This window comes from Fusarium poae, chromosome 3 (assembly GCF_019609905.1).
Source record: "Fusarium poae strain DAOMC 252244 chromosome 3, whole genome shotgun sequence".
Classification (NCBI taxonomy): Eukaryota; Fungi; Ascomycota; class Sordariomycetes; order Hypocreales; family Nectriaceae; genus Fusarium; species Fusarium poae.
In genome coordinates this window covers 1,179,934-1,196,759 of record NC_058401.1, presented here as the reverse complement: position 1 = coordinate 1,196,759, position 16,826 = coordinate 1,179,934, and the positions used below count along the sequence as shown (strand labels likewise).

At 47.4% G+C, this 16,826-nt stretch overlaps 7 protein-coding genes across 7 annotated transcripts; 3 read left to right on the top strand and 4 right to left on the bottom strand.

Moving 5' to 3' along the window:
• Positions 1–2,789: 2,789 nt before the first annotated feature.
• FPOAC1_007786 (uncharacterized protein) lies at positions 2,790–3,173 on the top strand (the record flags this gene model as incomplete). Its single annotated transcript, XM_044852236.1, has 4 exons — positions 2,790–2,823; positions 2,887–2,912; positions 2,990–3,094; positions 3,150–3,173. The coding sequence occupies 4 exons, from the start codon at positions 2,790–2,792 to the stop codon at positions 3,171–3,173; spliced, it is 189 nt and encodes a 62-aa protein (XP_044704906.1).
• A 649-nt stretch (positions 3,174–3,822) lies between these two features.
• On the top strand, positions 3,823–4,336 carry FPOAC1_007785 (uncharacterized protein; the record flags this gene model as incomplete). The annotated part of the gene is made up of 2 exons (XM_044852235.1): positions 3,823–4,065; positions 4,115–4,336. The coding sequence occupies 2 exons, from the start codon at positions 3,823–3,825 to the stop codon at positions 4,334–4,336; spliced, it is 465 nt and encodes a 154-aa protein (XP_044704905.1).
• A 351-nt stretch (positions 4,337–4,687) lies between these two features.
• Positions 4,688–7,552, bottom strand: FPOAC1_007784 (uncharacterized protein; the record flags this gene model as incomplete). Its single annotated transcript, XM_044852234.1, has 7 exons — positions 4,688–4,736; positions 4,784–5,274; positions 5,322–6,624; positions 6,672–6,891; positions 6,940–7,198; positions 7,242–7,367; positions 7,415–7,552. 7 exons carry the CDS (start codon positions 7,550–7,552, stop codon positions 4,688–4,690), a joined length of 2,586 nt encoding a protein of 861 aa, XP_044704904.1.
• Positions 7,553–9,209: 1,657 nt separating this feature from the next.
• Positions 9,210–9,998, top strand: FPOAC1_007783 (uncharacterized protein; the record flags this gene model as incomplete). Its single annotated transcript, XM_044852233.1, has 3 exons — positions 9,210–9,468; positions 9,588–9,871; positions 9,918–9,998. 3 exons carry the CDS (start codon positions 9,210–9,212, stop codon positions 9,996–9,998), a joined length of 624 nt encoding a protein of 207 aa, XP_044704903.1.
• A 90-nt stretch (positions 9,999–10,088) lies between these two features.
• On the bottom strand, positions 10,089–10,588 carry FPOAC1_007782 (uncharacterized protein; the record flags this gene model as incomplete). Its single annotated transcript, XM_044852232.1, has 2 exons — positions 10,089–10,179; positions 10,227–10,588. 2 exons carry the CDS (start codon positions 10,586–10,588, stop codon positions 10,089–10,091), a joined length of 453 nt encoding a protein of 150 aa, XP_044704902.1.
• A 1,827-nt stretch (positions 10,589–12,415) lies between these two features.
• Positions 12,416–14,466, bottom strand: ERO1 (endoplasmic oxidoreductin-1; the record flags this gene model as incomplete). Its single annotated transcript, XM_044852231.1, has 3 exons — positions 12,416–12,536; positions 12,584–14,325; positions 14,371–14,466. 3 exons carry the CDS (start codon positions 14,464–14,466, stop codon positions 12,416–12,418), a joined length of 1,959 nt encoding a protein of 652 aa, XP_044704901.1.
• A 1,498-nt stretch (positions 14,467–15,964) lies between these two features.
• CKS1 (Cyclin-dependent kinases regulatory subunit (Cell division control protein cks1)) lies at positions 15,965–16,430 on the bottom strand (the record flags this gene model as incomplete). The annotated part of the gene is made up of 3 exons (XM_044852230.1): positions 15,965–15,995; positions 16,050–16,108; positions 16,176–16,430. 3 exons carry the CDS (start codon positions 16,428–16,430, stop codon positions 15,965–15,967), a joined length of 345 nt encoding a protein of 114 aa, XP_044704900.1.
• Positions 16,431–16,826: the final 396 nt, after the last annotated feature.

Genomic DNA, 16,826 nt, shown 5'->3' with positions numbered 1-16,826 from the left:
CTTTTTTTTAATCTATGGATTGCCTGACACTTGGCAATCTTGTTTCTTCTCATCAGAGACAAAGCTTGGAAGCAAAGCAAAGCAAAGCAAGATGCCGATAACTTATTCATTCAATTGGGTAGCTTCTATTTTTCTGGGCTTAAACTAGCTGCAGTAGACCAACCCAAAACCAGCTGAGTTGCGGGACGATAATGATAATCACATCCATCATCATGGCTGGCTAACTTGTTAGACTAGCATGGGCCATGGATCAGATAATGGGTTATGCGGGATGGCGGCATCACTCAATGACTGGGGTTGAAAGCCACAAGTACAGCACTGACTGTCCTTTTCCTCCAATGATAGGACTCTTGAACTGGTTACTTGATCACCCGTTGTATGCCTACAGGTCTCTATAACCTTGAGAGTCTCTGTAAACTACATCCAGACTCAAACTCAGCTCGTAAGGATATCAACTCCCAGTGGGTTCTTGAATACGAACTGTTGAGGTGGGCACCACCCAAAAAAAGACGTGTGTGGCTTGAAGTGTCACCCGTCAATCGGAGGAACTCATTGGTTCGCTCCGGCAGATGCGGGAGTGATCCACGGACAGGGCATCCATCCGTCCCATCCATCACCTTACAGACATCTTCTTCAGTCCATGACAGCGGGGGAGACCAAAAATAGATGATCCCATCCAATGACTTCTGTAACAAAGATACGCGAATAGTAACACGGTTACCCGCCCGAAAGGTTCCATCAGTATTTGTCTCAGTCTGGAAGGATACGAACTCATATTCTCTACTCTGGGGTTTAGCGGTCTGCACGGAAGCTCGTTTAGTCTTTGATAGTGGGAAGCAACAAAAAAGAAACAAAGCAGTACCGTAGTGGCTGACGGATGCGCTTGAACCGCAACCTTATGCAACATGGGAGGCTGGACGGGGACAATGATAGCTAGTGAAGAGGTTGACATGGTCAAAGTTTGTTAGCACTCTGCTTAATTAAAGTGTATTGTAGTACAAGAAAGCCACTGATTCCCCTGGTTTGATACAGGTGGTGCCCCAACCTTTTGATCATTGTAGCTCGAAAGCAATGAGAATCTCATGACATGATTTCCAACCTCTCGCCCGGATAACTAAAAGTATAGTCTTGACTAGACTAGACTACGTAGTGATGTGATTTATCTGTGAGGGGTATCGTATGGTACGTGCTGTTTCTGCAAGCAAGATTGTGTGCGATAATGGAATCTGGGACAATGGGTCTGTGCATTTGGGGCTTGATTTAGACTGTCTACCGGATATAACCTGATGTGATTGAGGCAAACCAATATGATGGCCTCAAAGGGATTCGTTTTATTCCGTGACTCTGTCTACCTTTTTAATGAAAAGGTGATTAAACTTATCTCTGTCTCTTGTGAACAAACACCAGATATTAGAGTCTAAAAGTGCAATACAGCAGCTCACAGTTTGAGCCCGCGATATAAATAATCCAAGACATGGCGGGGTTCACAGTCAGGTTCAGTCCCCTGTCGCCACGGTCTCATCTTGATCTCGTATTTTCGCATCAGTAAAAAGTCCATGGTGGCTAGACCCTGCAAGTACCTGGGTCTCAAAGTAAATATAGCAAACGCCCACTCTACACGATGCAAGGCATGAATGTTCTGGCCATGATGAAGATAAGTCATAAACAGACCATGAGTATGTGATCAATTGGGCTGTTGGTGGAGCAAGTGAGTAGAATGGAGTGGAGAAGGGTTGATGGAGTCACTCTCGCGACAAAACTTACCCTACATTGAGCATGGAATCATCAATTATCTCGTTAATTACATCGCAAATAGACTCTCAAATAAATCTGATATTACTTGGAACATTAATATAAGCATAAGATCTAAGTAGATGGTGGATTGATGATAATTAAGCTTATGCATAACCGGTTTCTGTGAATTGGTCATTTGCAGTCAAAGCATGATTCATCAGTAACCTCCAGCAAAAACAGCGTGATGTCTCATAAGCCAGCGACTCTAAACGTCGTTTCATAAGTTTGCGGCAGATATTCTGAACCGAATCTCAATTGGGAAGCAGAATCACAATAATACAATGACATATATCAGCCTCTACGTAAAGTCGAAGCTGTCCAAGACTGCAGCTGCTTGTAAGACGCCCAACCACGGGAACATCTTGTACCTGCATGGCCGAAGAACGATGTAACGGCTCCAAGTACTCAATCAATCATGAACAGCAGTCAGACGCGATTATGAATACAGACCTGCCGTACCAGAAAAGCTCTACCATGTATTGGACTGTTCACTCTCAACACCGCGAAGATGTTCATCAAAGTAATTCACAAGTGACGTCACCCAGATCTTTCAGTCTCAACTAAGCCACTATTTTCCAAAGTTAAACAAATCATTACATATTCAATCTAAATAACACTCTACCTCTATTCTGACATCCGTCTGATTGTAACTACAACTCAGAGACTCTCAGTCCTCAGGGTGTCAGAAGAATTGGCCGCTAGAAGCATAAGGGACCAAATTAGTAGGTCAGCTTATGCTACTTAGACCAGACCTCTTAGGCTGTTTATTTTCGTACCCTAAGACCCAGGAGGCCAACTTTTCTGCTACCCAGTAGTCAGTATCATGAGCTTGGACCCACCTACCTTACATAATCAGCCAATCGGAACCAGTTATTCCGAGGGCATCATTCACGTGAGTTCTTGTTCCTCGCCCACATTCTGCATTTGCCAAATTCCCCAAATCTTACCGCGCAGCCGTCGACTCACCATCCACATCACCAAGCAAATCATTCACCATGGGTAAAGTTCACGGATCTCTCGCCCGTGCCGGTATGTCCCCCTCGCCCTAAAGTGTCGTCGCTTTTAATCTGTTGATCGCTAACATTCTTGCAGGCAAGGTCAAGTCTCAGACTCCCAAGGTACGACGACTCCTCGAATCCAACAAACAATCGATTACTCCGACGAACAACGATCACTAACCATCACGAAACAACAGGTCGAGAAGCAAGAGAAGACCAAGGTCCCCAAGGGCCGTGCTCTCAAGCGCCTCAAGTACACCCGTCGATTCGTCAACGTTACCCTCACCGGTGGCAAGAGAAAGGTGAGCAGAGTCGATAGTAACATGGGGAAACGGCCGACTGACGATGCGGAAACAGATGAACCCCAACCCCGGCTCTTAAACGATTGGTTAAAAACGACAAGATTTGCGGAATCGGGATTGTTGGCTTGCAGACCACAACAATGGTTGACTTCACTCAGTAATGGGATGATGGATTGGGTCGGTCGGGTCGCATGGATAAGCTGAGCCCCCTTAAGAAATGAAAAAGGAAATGGCAAAGAAGCGCTACGACCCTACTCGGCGTCCGGTGTCAGTTGTCACAATGCAACAAACATTTGTTCGCACCATTTGCTTCGATTGTGAATGTCGGTATTTTGTCTGGTGATATTACGAGTCGTGCGACGATCCTGGGATCGTAGAGCTGGATTTCCGGGGGCAATTTCGGCGAGTGACTCACGATGGATGACATCTTTGATTCTGGTGCCTTAGGCCTCGGTCAAACCTTGTTCAAATGCCACGACATGATTCCTCGTAAACGATGCATCTAAATTTATAGTTGCAACATGGCTTCTAAAACATAGCTTCCAACACGAATGATCACCTCCAATAGAAAGTCTGTCATTTGCAGCATGAATTGCTTGGATCCAATGCGTGTCACGTGATATGATTTCCATACTGAACTCTGTCAGGTAGCTTCCATCACCGAAGCTCAACTGTACACTCACCAATCCCCCAAACGAAATACTCTCACACCAAATACTACAGTCAAAATGGCCGATGTGGAAATGGACGTCGATGTTGAGGCGGGCTCTCCCCCTCCCCCCGCGCGCAACGAATCCGACATGCAAACACATACCAAAGCAACAGCCGTCCGTTCTATCGAAGGTTGGATCATCATCGTCACAAACGTCCACGAAGAAGCCGACGAAGAGGCCCTACAAGATCTCTTTGGAGAGTATGGCGAGATCAAGAATATGCACCTGAACCTCGATCGAAGAAGCGGTTACGTCAAGGTAAGCCGACACAAAAGAACAGAGAGACAATTGCTGATGGTTTGCTTAGGGATATGCCCTTATCGAGTACACAACCCTAGAAGAAGCCCGAGCTGCCATCGACGGCGCGCACAACCAGAAACTTCTCGAGCAAACCATCTCGGTGGACTTTGCTTTCGTGCGACCTCCTCCCGGCAAGCCTGGTCGTGGACGAGGTGCCGGTGGACGAAACAGAGGACGAAGCAGGAGTCGTAGCCCCGAGGGCAAGGAAGAGCGTGAAGAGAGGGATTGAGGTAAAAAAAAGGAATAAGATCAAGTCATGACGATCAAGCCATGCAGAATCGCCGACGTGCAAGATCAAGTGGTTGAGAGCACGTCGGCAGTGTAATGTTTATACATGAGGTATGTTTGACCGCATCTTGCCTTGTTTATGGTCTAACGTGTACTAGTTCTACCAGAATGAAATGCGACGTGGTCTATGGTACATGGCATTGGATAGTGCGGGACGAAATACATGACTGTCGCCCTACGTGATATGCTTACATAGCGATCGTGTTGGAAACGCATACAATTCCAGTGCGTTTCAATGGATTGATATCTAATAATATATTTTATCCAGCCAAACACGCAAACAGCAAGTCACTCAGAATACCCAAGTAAATGACTCCTTCACACTGAACCTCGTCGATCGTCTACACCGATTAGCATTCATTCTTTATCGAGACCACAAAAAACTTACCTGATGTCCGTACTCGACGCTCCAATCAACACCTCGAAAACTCCCTCTTCAGCAATCCATCCCGGAACAGTCTCGTCATAGTATCCAACAGCATACTTGTCCAGTTTGATGCTGATGTGTCTCGTCTCATCAGCTTCAAGATACACCTTCTCAAACGCCACAAGCTCCTTCTCAGGTCTTGGTAATCGACTCTTTTCGTCGTGGACGTAGAGTTGTACAATTTCTGAACCGGCGCGTGATCCTGTGTTGGAGATGGCGAGGGTGATTTTGATCTCGCCGTTGGGTGTGAGGGTTCTTGTTGAGATTTCGGGTCGGCCGTACTCGAACGTTGTATAAGACAAACCGTGACCAAAAGGAAAAAGAGGTTCAATCTTGGCGTGGTCGTAGTGCTTGTATCCTATGTAGAGGCCTTCACCGTACAGAACCTTGTGGTTTTCGCCGGGCCAGGTGTGCCATGCTGGAGTATGTTCGATGCGTTTGGGAAACGTGCTCTGTTGCGGTTAGTCGGCTTTTCTTCCAGTCGAGACGATTTACTTACCGGGAGCTTGCCGCTGGGATTCTCAATGCCAAATAGGACATCAGCTAAAGCGTTGCCTGCTTCTTGACCTTGGTACCAGCCCTGGAGAATGACAGGTACACGATCAACCCACGGCATATGCACCGGACTACCAGACTGATTGACAACAACCGTACGCGGGTTAGCTTTTACCACAGCCTCGATAAGTCTGTCTTGGTTTCCGTCAGCGGGAAGATCCATCGTCTGACGATCATATCCCTCAGACTCCCACTCAGCATCCACACCAACAATGACGACCGCGACATCAGCATCGCGAGCTGTCTCGACGGCCTGCTGAATGTAATCCACCCTGTCTTGCTCCTTGAATCCAATGCGACACCCCCCGTACTTGTGCGTGATGCCGAATTGCTTCTGCTTGGATATGGGACGTAGTTCATTGGTCATCTCCACACGAAGCTCAACAGCCTTGTCAGCTTCCATGTCGACGTCAACAAGATAGTCAATCGACCCGTCAAACATGGCCTCGCCCTCCTCCGTCCAGTCCCACAAATCAAGAACCATCTTCCCATCAACAAAAAGTCTTCCGGGACCCACGCTCATGAAGCTGATGGTGTGCTTTCCAGTCGTCTTGGGTGTCAGATATGTAGTCGCCACAGCAGACCACTCAGGCCCAACCTGGTTCAAAGGCGCTGAATCCCAGAGGAATAGATCTGTGTTTGTTCGACGCTGCTTCACAACAGGACTGCCCTCGAATTTATCTCCTGCGAACCAGTCTATGTGAACACCTGGCTTGCCCGACTTTTCAGTGCAGTATTCCGAAGCGACAGGTAGCCATTTGTGGATGTGGCAACCTTGTGCAAACGATACTTTTTGTTGTGATGCTTTTCGTATGCTGTCTAGTGGAATGGTGTTGTAGTAAGGGTTCAAACTCGCGCTTCCGCCACCACCAGCGATGTGACGGTTCGCGTTGGGTCCGATGACAGCGACTTTGGTACTCTTGGGACAGAGAGGAAGAATGCCGTTGTCGTTTTTGAGAAGAGTGAGACCTTCGTGACCAGCTGCTCGAATTAGCAGACGCGTTTCTTCACGGTCATCTTCGCGCTCTGGCTGTTCAGGTGACATGTCGCCTCCCTTGAGTCTCTCTACCAGCGCGAGAACATTCTCTGCTGCTTGGTTGATTGTCTCAATTGAGATGCGACCTTCGTTGACGGCCGCGACAAGCTTATCGAGACGCCATTTTGGAGAGTAGGGGAATTCGATATCGCAGCCTGCTTCTACCGAGTCGACTATTGAGTTTACGCCGCCCCAGTCTGAAACGACGGTTCTGCGCATGTTAGTCTATTGTTCAGTGATTGTATGCGGGTTCGTTACCCCTCGTATCCCCATTCTCCGCGAAGAATATCCTTGAGTGTATGTTTGTTCATGTCTGCGTGAACACCATTGATGAGGTTGTACGACGACATGACAGCCCAAGGGTTGGCCTCCCGAACTGCAATCTCGAATGGTTTGAGGTAAATCTCACGGAGAGGTCGTTCGGTGATGAGCGAGTCTATCGTGAGTCTGTTGGTCTCTTGCTCGTTTCCAACGAAATCTGTTATTTTGTTAGCACATCTCCAACACTCTGACTGAACATGCATACGCTTGATGGTAGCTGCGACACCTCTATCCTGAAGACCTTTGATGTACTGTGCTGCCAACTTTCCAGTGAGGAGTGGATCTTCGGAGAAGGACTCAAAGTTTCGACCGCCGAGGGGATGACGATGCATGCAGACTGTCGGCGCCAAAAGCATCTCTGCTGATCGGGCGCGAACTTCTTGCGCTAGATGCTGTCCGACTTGGTACAAGAGGTCTTTGTTCCATGTAGCTGCGAGGGAGATACCACATGGGAACAGTGCGGCCTAGATGATTAGTTATGCTCATAGTATTAGAAGTTCAACTAACCTTGGTACCGCCAACAAAGATACCACCGCGTGCACCGTTGGGTCCATCGGTTGTTTTGATCGAAGGGATACCTTTTTCAGGAATGGCCTTTGTTCTCCAAAAGTCGGCTGCTGTGAGAAGCGAGACCTGTAGATGTTAGCTAATGTATATATATACACTTGATCAAGATATACCTTTTCCTCCAGAGTCAACTGTGACAACTTCTCCTTTGCTGCAGAGCGAGTATCTCGAAGATACTGAATCTTTTGCGGAGGACTACATGGTGCAGAAAACTCAGTGTCTGGAGTTGAAGGGGTGTTTGACTCGTTCATTGTGATATGCTGATGGCAGAACTGCTTGTCCGATAGCCTAAATATAATAGAGATCTGTGTCTCTTATAACAGAATAAATACGACAGAGGTAAAAAGAAGGCAAGTGGAAGCGAGGTCAAGGTTACAGTGCACCAGAAGAAGAGTCAATCTTGGCTTCACTTGTACGGGGACCTCGGGGTATCAGAAAAATTGGCCACTGGAAGCATAAGAGACGAAATCAGTGGGCCACTTTATGCTCCTTAGACTATAGCTCTTAGACTATTTATTTTTGTAACCTAAGACTTAGGAGGTCATTTTTTCTGCTACCCACTAGGGGGATAACGCAATCATCAGGTAGGCAAGCGGCACATAAAGTCATCTGCTATGTCACGACGGATGGATAAGCATAAGGCTCGGGGGGAATAATGTTGTACAGTAGTGGAAAGATCAAGGATCAAGGATGTAAAGCTGATCGTGGTTCAAGATAAGGCATTTGCTTTTCTGGATAATCAACAAATGAGGTTCTAGTTTTAGTCTGCTGTTGCATTTAAACGGCCCGGCTGAAATAAGCCCAGTATAATGTAAGACAAGGTCTCCATCGCCTTGGGTCTTTGTTTCATGACAAGTGCAGATGAGGAACTTGGGCCGGTATATACGGACCGCGAGAGCGACGTGGACTCGAATTAATTACACCGGGGTTCCCAGGCTTTTCTTGGATGATTGAATACACATGTCAATATAGAATAAGTTGGAGAGTAACTGAATCGTTATTTAAAAAGACATAAGCGCTTGTTTTGCAGTCTCGTGCTGTACTTCTCACTAGGTATCAATGACTCCTATAAAAAAGGATTCTCCCGACAGCCTGGGAATCAAATACGACATGGATTACAAGTAAGTGACAGAATCGGGAAATAAACCTGTTTCAGCGGCTATACGGGCCGGTGATCCCAGTCTGTCGGCCGGAGCGTACCGGCGGAGCCAAGACGAGCGAGAGCCGTTGGAAGCCACTTTTACTAACAAACTTGTATGTAGGGTTTAGAAGATAAGTGGTACTTTTCGTTGCAGTTGCCAGATGTGGAAACTTCGGTAGATGAGTCCAAGGGCTTAAAGAGGAGGGACTTTTTACGAATGTCCGATGCTGAAAGGGGGGGAGATTTTATAAATAAGTGCCGGGGAGTTGTGCATGCATATATGTAAGTAGATCATTTAGATATCTGTTGTGTGATGGGATGGGTTCTGTTTAGTTGATTGCTGAACTCTAATCCTCTGTCATTGTTGTGAGTTGATATGGGTATCCCTCGAAGTCTAATGCGAAATCGATAGATGCAGCTTCGTCACGAAAAATAGGGCTCTTAGAGCAACCTTAATCTCACACAAATACAAAAGCATTGTTGTGAGTATGTAACTGATCGATGAATTAACAACTGACACAATAACTGATCAATCAATTACCAACCGACTTACAAGTCTGTCTCTGACCTCCGAAAAGTTATGGATCTTCCTCCGTGTCCGGCTAAGAGGGGCCGGCTCGGCGCTCGGAGCCTCCCCCTGTACACGCCGATATCCGCACATGGTCATCCACGATTGACACTCTTCAACCTCACTTCTCAAAGGAATCACTTTCATAACAATACATATCTCTATAGCATCAATTTCACGTATATCTTACTCCTTCACAATGCTACGCCCCTCAAACATAACCCGCTCAAACTCAGAATACTCACTCCAAGACCTCGCTAGACCAGGCTCTCGTCTACGCCATTCCCGCTCCTGTTCACGCAACGAACAAGATGAATCCCATCCCCGAAACAGCAACGGAGAGACACCCACCGCAGTGACGCAAAGGGATGACGCTGCACCCAAGACAAGCCTGGGAACGTTCTGGAAAGACTATGTTAGCTGCGAGGTAGACCTCTCAGCGTCAAGGGATCATCTGGGTATGTTTTCATCCAGAGACAAGATTGGAGGAAGAACTTGATCCACGTTGGAAAAAAAGGGGTCTTGTGATGTTTACCCGGTGGTATCAAAGATGATCCTGGCTAACACATGGTCACAGCAAACGAAAGGACCTTTTTAGGGTATCTTCGTACCTCGGTTATGATGTCCATGGTGGGAACAATGATAGCTCAGCTGTTTACTCTCAGTCGCAAAGGGTATCACACAAAGAGCTTTGGATACTTTATCACGGGGAGACCTCTGGCTTTGACCTGTTATGGGTTCTCCATTGGAACAATCCTGCTGGGGGCTGTTAGGACGTGGAGGCATCAGAGGATCATGATGGGTGGGAAAGCGTTGGTAGGAGGGTTCGAGATTCACGTTTTGGGTATATGCAGCATGGCGGTATGTTTATTGTCTTGTTGGTTGAGTATGTGACTAACGTGAAAAGCTGCTTTTGGTGTTTTTCTCTTTTTTGCTTAGTATTGACGTCGTCAAGGAGAGTGAACCCATGACTACGGCAACTCCTTGAGTCACGCGACACTATTTGAAGGGGAAACGATTTATACAAGGAGAGAATACTAATGACATACAAACACTTGGTAACTACCCCCTCTTTTACTCATCCGTCCTCTGCTTCCCTCTTACCCCCCCTAAGCCTTGGTAGATCCTTATAGACGCGAGGTCTCTTGGAACTCCTCGGACTGGCATGCCTACAATTGTTAGTGCAATACTAAATGAAGGAACAGAAAACTTATACCGGTATCGCTTGGAAGCGAGTTTGTATTCGGCAATAGCCTCTTCGTATGCCTCGGTGTCGTCACTCATAGGTTGCGAGTCAACAGACAATGCGAGATCAGACATATCCGAGCCCGACGAAATATTCTTACATCCTCTTGGGCGACAGAGTTCTGCTGATGGGATACCTGTTGATTTGGGACTGAGTGCAGGCTGTAGCACTGGAGTGTTGGGTATCTGTGCTGGGCCACGAATAAACTCCCAGCTGCTTGTCTCTGCAGGCGACACATCCCCAGGCTCAGTATGTTTGTCCTGTAAGACTGTACCGCCGAGCCTCATCATTCTAGACTCGTGGCTCTCGTCGCATCGAAGGTATACATCCATTGGTGCGACGACTGAAGACGACGATGTAGGACTTGGTGCAGGAAGGGTAGGTTCATGCCGATTCTCCCTCGGTTCTTCAAATATCCCAAGATCAAAAGAAAGGGGAGACTTGACAGGTTCAGGCGTATGCCTACACCACGTTAGTTCCCTTCCCCAAACAGGATGACAGACATACCTTTTATAAGCACCGTCCTCAAGGCTAATGCTACTATCCCTTCTAGCTGCACTCTCAACTTTATCAGTCGAAGCACAACAGCCACCAACACCAGACAATAGATCCATAGTAACAAAGGTGTAAAGGGCAAGTCCTCGAGAAATTGTTATCACATCATAGAAGCGAGCTGACAGCTAGTTATAAGGCTTCCAATGAAACAGGGATTCTGTTACCGACACAAAGGAACATGAACCGACCCGAGCATCTGGTTCTAGTCCAAGGCAACTAAACTAGCTGACCTTTGTCAAACGGCCACCACACCCATTCCGTCCCAGCAGTACGGGACCCATTATCTGCACCGGAATCACACCCGGAGTCCGGGGTTGTTGTCTCTAAGCTCGGTCTTGCCGTTCACCCCAGGGTTCCCAACCTTTGTAAAGTATGTCAAAAACCAGGGAAATACGTCTCATCTTGGACATTTGGGGTAATATGTAAGCCCGCTTCAAGTCAGACGGGCCTTTTATCCACGTTTAGATATCACAGTTGGAACAGACACTTGGGTACAAAATCTCCATTCCTGCAACTACCTTCCATCCTTGGAAACCCATCCCAACGGACTGGGAGACTAGAAAAAACCCAAGAGGTCGGTAAGAAAGGGTGGATCGGAAATCCCGCCAGCCTGGTAGGGTACCTGTACCGCATTTTGAGATGTAATTGGTTGAGAAGAAATGTCTTGAACCAACAACCAACACCGCTTGTTTCACTGATGCAGGTTGATTTTGCAAAAGGACCTTGAAAATATGTCATTCTGTTTGCTTTTTATGACGGGACAGAATATTGATGTCAGGAATTGGGCTTGGGGGACATGGGTATCGGGTTTATATTGTTGATATGTGATTGACAAGGCTGTGATGTGATGTGATGTGATGAGTTGGTCTATCTTGACTCTTTCTATCTCAATGGGAGAAGTACTGAATCGTATTTACTTACTTACAATGGATAATACAAGTAAATCCCTTACCATATCTCTCATCGTCTCTCATTGTTTACCTCATCTCAAAAATCCCCTTTTACTCGCATCTGCAACCCACCCACACTCATCATCTCAACCCCGGGGTCTCACATTACAATCCCTGCTCCCATCAATTGGGGGCCTCAAAGCCTAAAAGATCCCCTGTTCTCAGTTCTCAGCCCTTTTTGGCCCCCAATTACCACATGTCAATTGGAGTTGAAGACTAAAGAACGAAAAACATCAAGAGGTTGCAATACAACTGGAGTCTGACTTGTGAATTGTAAATTAAGGGTTGAAATGAGACCATGTTGCTGTTACTTTCCTAGGTAATCATTCTCAAAAAGCAATTCTTGCGAGGAACTCATTGTTGACGCACCTTCGAGTGGGATCTACAAGCCAATGACAATAACAACATTTGCACTTCAACACACCGCCATTCACTCATATAGTATCCGTGTAGTTATACAAACACTTTATGTATTCGCTATGTAATTGACCAGGCAAGCCACATCTACCCAAAGAAACGCCAGGGAAATGCATCGCAACGCCTCAACAGAGGACAACATAAACGCCAGTGATGCCATCATCTCCAATTTGTTGTATTCATCATATAGACAGTCAAATAAAAGCAATCGCATGTGTACAGAAAGGCAATGATTCATCACAGCTCATCCTTGTCCGCGGGAATGTTGGGCAATCCAAACTTCCACACTCGTGGACCAACGGGAAGACCGACGTAGCTACGGAACGCACGTCGAGCTTCATATCTAACAATGGTCCATCTGTAATTGTTAGTACTTAACTTTAGGTCCAACAGGCATAAACTTACAGCATTCTTGGGGTGCGTGCCCACCCATTGAGGACAACGCGCAAAACGCCCTTGAACTGGGCGAGTTCATGCTCAAGATGACCCATCATGGACTCCTCCTTGGGACCTCTTGCACGAAGCTGAATAAAGTCCCTCATAGCATCGTCCATCTGGTCATTCCTGGCAACCTCGGGTTCAACCTTTGTGTCCTCTTCCTTGACCTCTTCAAACATCTCCTCCAACTTTTGGTTAGGAGTCTTTTCCTTCCTGCGTTCCTCGGCGCGCTTTTCCCTCTCAACCCTGATACGTTGCTCCTCCTTTTGGCGATCTTCGAGTTCTTTTGCATGCTTTTCCCTCTCAGCGTCGATACGCTTCTTCTCCTCGGCAAGTTCTTCAGCAAGTCTTTCCTTCTCAGCCTTGGCTTCCATCATTTGACGGAATTGACCAATGTTGTGGAGAGAGCTGCTGATACGAGCGTACGTGTTGAAGAGAGCGACAATCTCGGTTCGCTGGAGATGAGGAACGTCTTCGTTGTTGTTGTCCAGTTCGAAAAGGATCTTGAGAGCTGTTCCGTAGCCAGCGGTCTGGAGCTTACCCCAGAGACGGCACTTGTCGCAGCCAACGCAGTCCATAAGACGACTGACATTGCGGAAACGGTTGCGGAAATCCTCCTTCAGAGAGGGACCCTCACCATTGACAAACATGAGGCTCTCGTCAAAGATTTGAGGAACGCTAGCAGCTTTCTCGGTGACTTCGAGGACCTTTGCGCGGGTGGCAGCATCCTCAGAGGGATCTCCCAGACAAAACTTGTACTCCTCCTTCTGGAGGTACGGGCTGAGCTTGGCAATGGCGCGGGTCATGAGTGCATAGTTAAAGTAGACGTTTCCAATGCGATCGGGGAACTTGTGAAGACGGTATTCGTAGCAGCTCAGGTTGGGAGACCACTCTCCGGTAGTCTGGTTGAGGAAATCCCAGCAGAGATGGGTGCTGATACTGGCGTGCATTCCCGACATGACACGGTAAAACACACGCTTCTCAAGACACCCATCTTCAACCTCGAAGCCAGTGTTTGCGACAAACGGTGTGTTGGGGTTCTCTTGACGACGCTCCTCAAGCTGAGCCTGGCGACCGGCTGCATCGAGGATCTGTTTAAAGTCTTGTGCAGCAGGACCATGCTGCCAACCAGACTGACCGAGATCGGCAGACTTGGGGAAAGAACTCTTTTGGAAGCAGTTCTCCCGGTAGACGGCGTCCCAGACCTGTTTGGCACCGTCGCCAGCGTATCCTGTGAATCGTTCAGGGTTTCGAACCAAGCTCACGTAATCGCCCTTTGAGCTGGCACTCTCGTCTTCAGGAACACAGTAATCTCGCTCGTCGCATTCGTCATCGTACTCGAAAACACAGCTCTCGCCGACATTTTCGCCCAAAAGACCTCCGAGGGGTCGCTGGGGGTGCTGGCGCTGGGCCTTTTTCCCGGGATGCTGAGCACGAGGGCCCTCGAGTTTACCTAGGGCATGAGCGCGCCAGATTTCTGGGATGTCTTCTTCGTTATCCAGAGTTTCGACAGCGCATCCGATGTTTCCGCACATGCCATTCTCGTCATCCCAGAACGGGCATTTTTTGTGAAAGAGATTAACTCGGTAGTGTGAGAAGAAATCGGTGTTTCGTGTGAGGTCATCGACGGCGGGTTTGGTCAAGAGGTTTAATTTGTCGAGGGTGGAATAGGAAGCGCAGGCGTCGCCAACGATGGACTTGGGCGAGATCTAGACATGTCAGCAGTTGACTTTAGTGGCGGACAAATAACGTACATGACAATCATCATTCGAAACCTCGCAAGAACCCGGTGCAGCCCATAGAGCAAACACAGAGAGGTAAAACAGTCTGCTGGCAGACTTGGACTTCATTGTAACTTGAGCGCCCAAAGCGATGCGATGCGAGACTGTAGTGTAACAATCTTGAGTACAGAAAGTGAATCGCCAGCGAGTGAAGGCGAATCAAAAGAGAGTAAAAAAGTAAAAGAAAAGTAAAAAGGAAAACAAGGCGCAACTTCTTAATGTTTCTTCGCTGTTGAAGAAGAAGCGACGTATCAAGGTAAGATAAAGTGGGTTGACGGCTTCGGCGGGCGGCGATGGAACTGTAGCACTTTTCTCAAAAGGGAAAGGCTGGATGCCAATTTATCGAACGGTACCTTAATTTAGTGTCTGTCTTTTCTTGTCCAACAAACAAATGGAAGCTAGAATAAAGACAGTTTATGCAAGTAAATTAATTCTTGATCATAAATAAAAACTTGAATCTACTTGTATCCAGATATCTCAAAGTACGGGAGAAGGAATATAAAGATGCCACGCTGGCTGTTCAAATTTGAGGCGAAGCACATCTAGAACTGACCATGACCATCAATTGCCACTTTTAGATGCTCCGTCAAAGATGACAGCTATTCAAATTGCACCGTCATCCGAGGGTCCGAAGCCATGCATTAAAGCATTAGCCGCCCCAACATCAGACGATTTGATCTGCCCATGTCCAAGAATATCTATACTCGTAAAGTGACTTACAAATCATCCTATTCCAAGACATCCAACCAATACCCTCGTATGACATTCTATTCTCAAATGTTTCACAATTGTGGCGCTCTTCAACCCAAGCCACACGATGCGATGCCTTATTGACAAAAAATGAAATCAGTCGGGTTTTTATGTCTTGTTGTATCATTTCTTTCTTTCTTTCGCATCTAGGCCCTACCATTAAGCCCATTTCATTGTCATTCCCCCATCATGCGCTTCTTTCGTAGAAGGGTATCATCACTGAGCCACATCCCTCCACATTTCTTTCCATTCAATCACACGCGCCCAATCATCTTTTTGTCCCCAGCTGTCTCTCCATGAAACAAACACGTTAGATAAAATAGACGACAATAACAAAAAAACACTTGTTGAAATGCCCAACCAAACCAAAAACACCGACGCGGCGCGCTTCCGGATCGTTCCAGATCCAAACTCCATATTATAATGTACCCATGCCATTTGGTTGTTTGGGGACATGTACGGCGTGGATCCAACTTTTGCGACTCATCAGTCTCGCAAAGATCCCCTTTCCACTCGCCCTGAACCAAATTCCACCGTCTATACGTCATACACTAGACATTCGACCCAAGAGACTGGTAAGAGAGCCTCCCTTGACTTGGCATTTCGACGGGGGCAGCCAAGGTATACCATGGAGCACTGAATGGGACGTTTGCGAGGGTGTTGAACCATAAAAGTCTCTTGTTTTTCTTTACATCTCAATGTCGATGAGCGGAACTTGCGTCTAGGCTTTGAGGGTGGCACCGGTGTAAGGGGGTTCCGTGCAATGATATGTATGGTACATTAAGGGGAGAAATCTGAGTCGTGGGGATCTAGTCAATTACTGAGGTGGTTGGAAGTTGAGCGGTCGCCTAGAAACCATGTTAGCTATCAGAGGCGTGGAACCCGCTGATTCTCAAACATACTTGAAGAGAAGAATGTGTGGTTCTGGCTCGTGGACTTCGTAGTGTTCCCATCCTAGACTCTGCGCGATTGTCAGTCTGTTGTTTCTAAAGTTGCCCACCCTTGACACGCGGGCAAGGGAGTAGTACCTGAGTAATGCCAAGAGCTCGCCATTCATCCTCCCACAAAAGCTTGAGGGTTCCCTTTGAAGAGTCGTGGTAATCTTTGGGAATGGCCTTGAGCATGGCTTTGGGGAGTTGAACGTGACGGTACTCGTATTCGCTGTCGGAGTATCTGGCAGAGTAGTGGATCGAGTCGATAAACTCTTCTACGCGGGCGCGTTCCGAGTCTGAGAGAGGTCGAGGCGCCTTATTCCGGCGAGTGGTGTCAATGTCGAAAGGCATTTTTGCTGTGTCTGCGTGATACTTTTTTTGTTGTTTATTCGAGTTTTGACGAGGGAGGGGGAGAACAGAGCTCCAAATTGTCCAAGGTGCGGGGAGGGGGGCACAAGAGCTCGGCCGATCGATTGGTGAGGGCGGGTCAAAAACAGTTCCGTCGGATAAAGATTCCTCTCAATGTCGCGATACAACTTGACGTCGAAGAGAGGCGCGATTCGGTAGAGACGAGTAAACACAAGATTTGCGGATGTTGTTTCGGAAATGTCAGGCGAGATCGGCAAAAGTTCAAATCTTGCGCAGCGCGAGGTTGGGCTGGGTCTTCGGAGGCGGTCAAAGATTTCCCGGGGTAAGGAACTTTGATATGGAGACGAGGGGTTCGTCTAGAAGCGGTTTGGTCTGTTG